This window comes from Schistosoma mansoni, chromosome W (assembly GCF_000237925.1).
Source record: "Schistosoma mansoni strain Puerto Rico chromosome W, complete genome".
In the NCBI taxonomy this organism is placed as follows: Eukaryota; Metazoa; Platyhelminthes; class Trematoda; order Strigeidida; family Schistosomatidae; genus Schistosoma; species Schistosoma mansoni.
This window is the reverse complement of record NC_031502.1, coordinates 39,184,473-39,188,067: the sequence shown is the minus strand read 5'-3', so window position 1 is coordinate 39,188,067 and position 3,595 is coordinate 39,184,473. Positions and strand designations below refer to the sequence as shown.

The 3,595-nt window shown below is 35.2% G+C and overlaps 1 protein-coding gene across 2 annotated transcripts; it reads left to right on the top strand.

The window, feature by feature from the left end:
- Nucleotides 1-340: 340 nt before the first annotated feature.
- Smp_024060.1 (hypothetical protein) lies at nt 341-2,317 on the top strand (the record flags this gene model as incomplete). Of its 2 annotated transcripts, none has more annotated exons than XM_018789650.1 (4): nt 341-502; nt 532-615; nt 646-742; nt 2,084-2,317. In XM_018789650.1, 4 exons carry the CDS (start codon nt 466-468, stop codon nt 2,262-2,264), a joined length of 399 nt encoding a protein of 132 aa, XP_018655072.1. The 2 variants fall into 2 exon arrangements, with proteins under 2 accessions (XP_018655072.1, XP_018655071.1); XM_018789649.1 differs by having other exon boundaries at nt 466-502; nt 544-615; nt 2,084-2,264.
- Between the last annotated feature and the right edge of the window lie 1,278 nt (nt 2,318-3,595).

Genomic DNA, 3,595 nt, shown 5'->3' with positions numbered 1-3,595 from the left:
CTTCATTTCCCCACCTCTTACCTTTAATTTCACTATCTTCTATAGTCTCTTTTTCACATACACTGAAAATATTGTCCGGATTATCTAAAATGCAGTGTATGGGATAAATGTCCTTTAAGATTATCGTTCTATTGGTTTCAAGTGCAATCTAGATAGTACACGTGGGTGAGAGTTCAAGTAGTAACATTATTTTCATCTGATGAACTACTTGTATAGTGCATTAATCAAGTGTTCATGCAATTGCACTATTTCTAAAACAAATATATGGTCAAATATCAGTTTTCTTTTTTTTTCTCCAGACCATAATATTATAGAACCACTCAGAAGGATTTCGACGATCCAAGTGAAAACATCTATTCCATCAACTACCTTCCTGAGATTCCGGTAGATAACTCCATCATGAAAATCTGAGCTTATCAAAATTCGGGAAAATTATAGCTTCGTTGCTTAACTCTCCTGAGTAAAATGCAATCTCGAAGTCGTCCTCAAAACAACCTCAAAAGTAACTGACTTTTTTTATAACGAGTTAAGACTTTGGTCTAGATGAATCGCGAAATAGGTTTCAAATAGAACTGGAATTTGTCCAATGTCTTGCCAATCCTAGCTATCTAAATTGTTTGTTCATATTTTTTTATTCACTTCTAGTTCTTGCACAGCAAGGTTGGTTTGAAAAGCCGAATTTCATAAAGTACTTGAAGTATTTACTGTATTGGAAGGACCCTGCATATTCAAGGTATCTTATGTAAGTTAGTCAACTCAAATTTGACTAAAATACCATATTTTCACTATTATATATAGGGTGAAATTAGAAATACAATCTTCTTAAACATTGTCATGACTAAAAGTGTATCCTCACTACCTTATGTATTGTTTATTTATTTTGACACAAATATTGGTACAAAGGGGCACCGAATACACATGTGCCACACAAGTCACTTGGTTTGTGTGTGGGCTATGGTACTGCCGGGATGCCCAGACAGAAGCAGGTGGTTTTCTTAGGGGACCACACCCGGGGTCTTTGACCTGAAGGTCTGATCCATAAGGCAGTGGAGCAACTTTATGAGATGCAGTCCATGGTAGCCGGTAAACAACGATTGGTTCACACCATTTGTTTCTTCAGAATCCTGGAGCTCATGTGCACCATTGGTTTGGAATCAGGGTTTTCCAACTCTCCTAGGTGGACTTTCCGTGTCCACCAACCCGGTTAAAGCGCCGGACATTCGTTTTTCGTCTTTTTATTTTCTTAAACAACACCGCTGTCACGAGAAGGCAGAGTAGTACTTCCCTGTTATTGGCTTTATAGGCGTGGTCATGTGAGAGGATTTCGAGAGGGAGAGCTGACTCCCCCCACCCCCTGCCGTATCAAGGCATTTGGGGCTATGTATTGGCTAATCATTTACTTCGGTCACCCATCTGTTGGTTCACCATTTCGCCATATATGTAAACATTTATTCTCTAAGTGGGACCTTTTTCGAAGCTACAAGCTTTTTTAGTGTGTTATGAGTGTGACGAATGCTTATGTCTGCTCTTCTATAGGCGGACCACTACTTGAACGTAGCTTGGTTTCTGTATTTAAATACAGTGCTATGTGCATCTAATCTGTTTACATAAATCATCCTAAGGTGATAAATTTATTGACTAGCTTAATATAAGATGGGCTTAGCATACATAAGAAACTCGTGAGAATCTAAAAACGTACTTCAGAAAAATCATCAGTTTGGTACAAAAATATGTTATTGGTAGAATTTCTTGTATTTAATACAAGGTTCAAACGCTGAAGATTTTGAGTCTAAAGGGTTTTGAAGAAAGATCAAATGTCGTACAGAGCAACAGTCTTAATAAAGAAACATTTAAGGGGCTCAGTATGTTTTTGATAAACCAGTTTTCAGCAGTGATGACTTACTGAAACGTTGTCACGTAAATGTTTCTATAGATAACCCTATGAACTGACAGGTCTATCAGTAATAATTTTGATCTGAAGTCTCACTGTGCTACCAGTAAATAAGGCGACTATAGTGTATAGTAAACCGTTTATCAATTTAGGTTTTTAACCACGTAAAATATATTCCCCTTTCATTTTTAGTTATCCGTACTGTCTTCACTTGCTTGATCTTTTGCAACATGCGGAATTTCGCTCTGCTCTTGCGCGAGGTCAGATATGTCGAATGATCGATGATCAAATTCTTCTTCATTGGCAGCACTATATGCGTAAGCGTGCAGCTCTTATAGCTAAACACGTTGAAGAGACGATACAACCCACCTAACTTTACCTCCAAGTTATGGAATGTATTAAGTTCATAAATTGATTTTAATTTTCAGACTTGTGTTTTTCTTTCTGGAGATGTCTTTTTGTCATCATATCAAGCGTTTACTAAATACCAAGCCCTTTGTTTGGTTTCATTATTCTTGAATATTTTCACAAAATAAGATTGTGTTCACAAAGTAAACCACTGTTAAGTACCAAGATCATGTAAATTAATTTTAGTACATTAGCTTGAATTGATTCCTATCAAATTTCCAATGTCTGATTCATTTTGCTCAACTTTGTTACATTAAATCACTTTTCTTGAAATCGAGTATACATTTGGGTATTAACCTCCCGGATGGAATCTGCAGTTTCACTCTGAATACTTCAAACTGATTGTTGGGATATTTTGCGTACTTCATAAGCACATTTAGTTCTGGTATCCATTGAAGTGCCTAATAATTGTACTGTTTACTTATCTCAATTCCAACATAGGACAATTATCTATACCAAGACTTAGTTGCATTTCAAATAGAAATAGATTGTCGTATTCTGAACTTATGCTAATTGTTGTTAGCAGCCTAATCTAGTACTGTTCTATTTACTCCACATATGGAAATGGATATTTGAATACCAACGTCTAATCATTGCGTAAATTTTTAGTCAATGTACCCATAATTTTTTTAGCATTTCCCATTATCCCTGTCCTTTACTCAATTAGACGTTTCTTTGTCTCTTATTTCTACCCTTATGAGTCTAATTGTTCACTTTCAAAAATGTTTTTTCGGGAAATCATAGCATTCTAAATTATGGCCAGTCTATGTCGAAGTAGGAAAAAATGATAAATTGAAGCGGAACGACTATCTATTTTAATAATAAGGTACACAATAATTATTCATGAAGTCAAGCAAATACAATTAACAGATAGGGTATATAATACTAGTTCTCTATTATTAAGTACAGATATAATCATACTACAAATAGACGCTCGGGACATTTGCGTTTAGTAAATGTAATTGAAACCACAAATTTCCTGTATGATTGTATTCAGAATATTACGCTAGTATTCTACTACCTATGTCTCAAATTTTGACTATCAAATAGACTCAGTTAACTGATACTCATACAAGTAAATCTTGCATAATAATGATATGGTTTGTGCTTAGCGTTACAGAAGAATAGAATTGATTTGTATTTAGAATGTTCTTAGTTATACCTGTTATTGTGGAACAACTTATGAATAAAGCGGAGACGTCATGATGTCGGCACATTTTGTTGAGGAATACCACAGGGTACAATTATTACTAAAGAAATTTGCTAATTTTCATACTAAGTGACTGACTTGTTTCA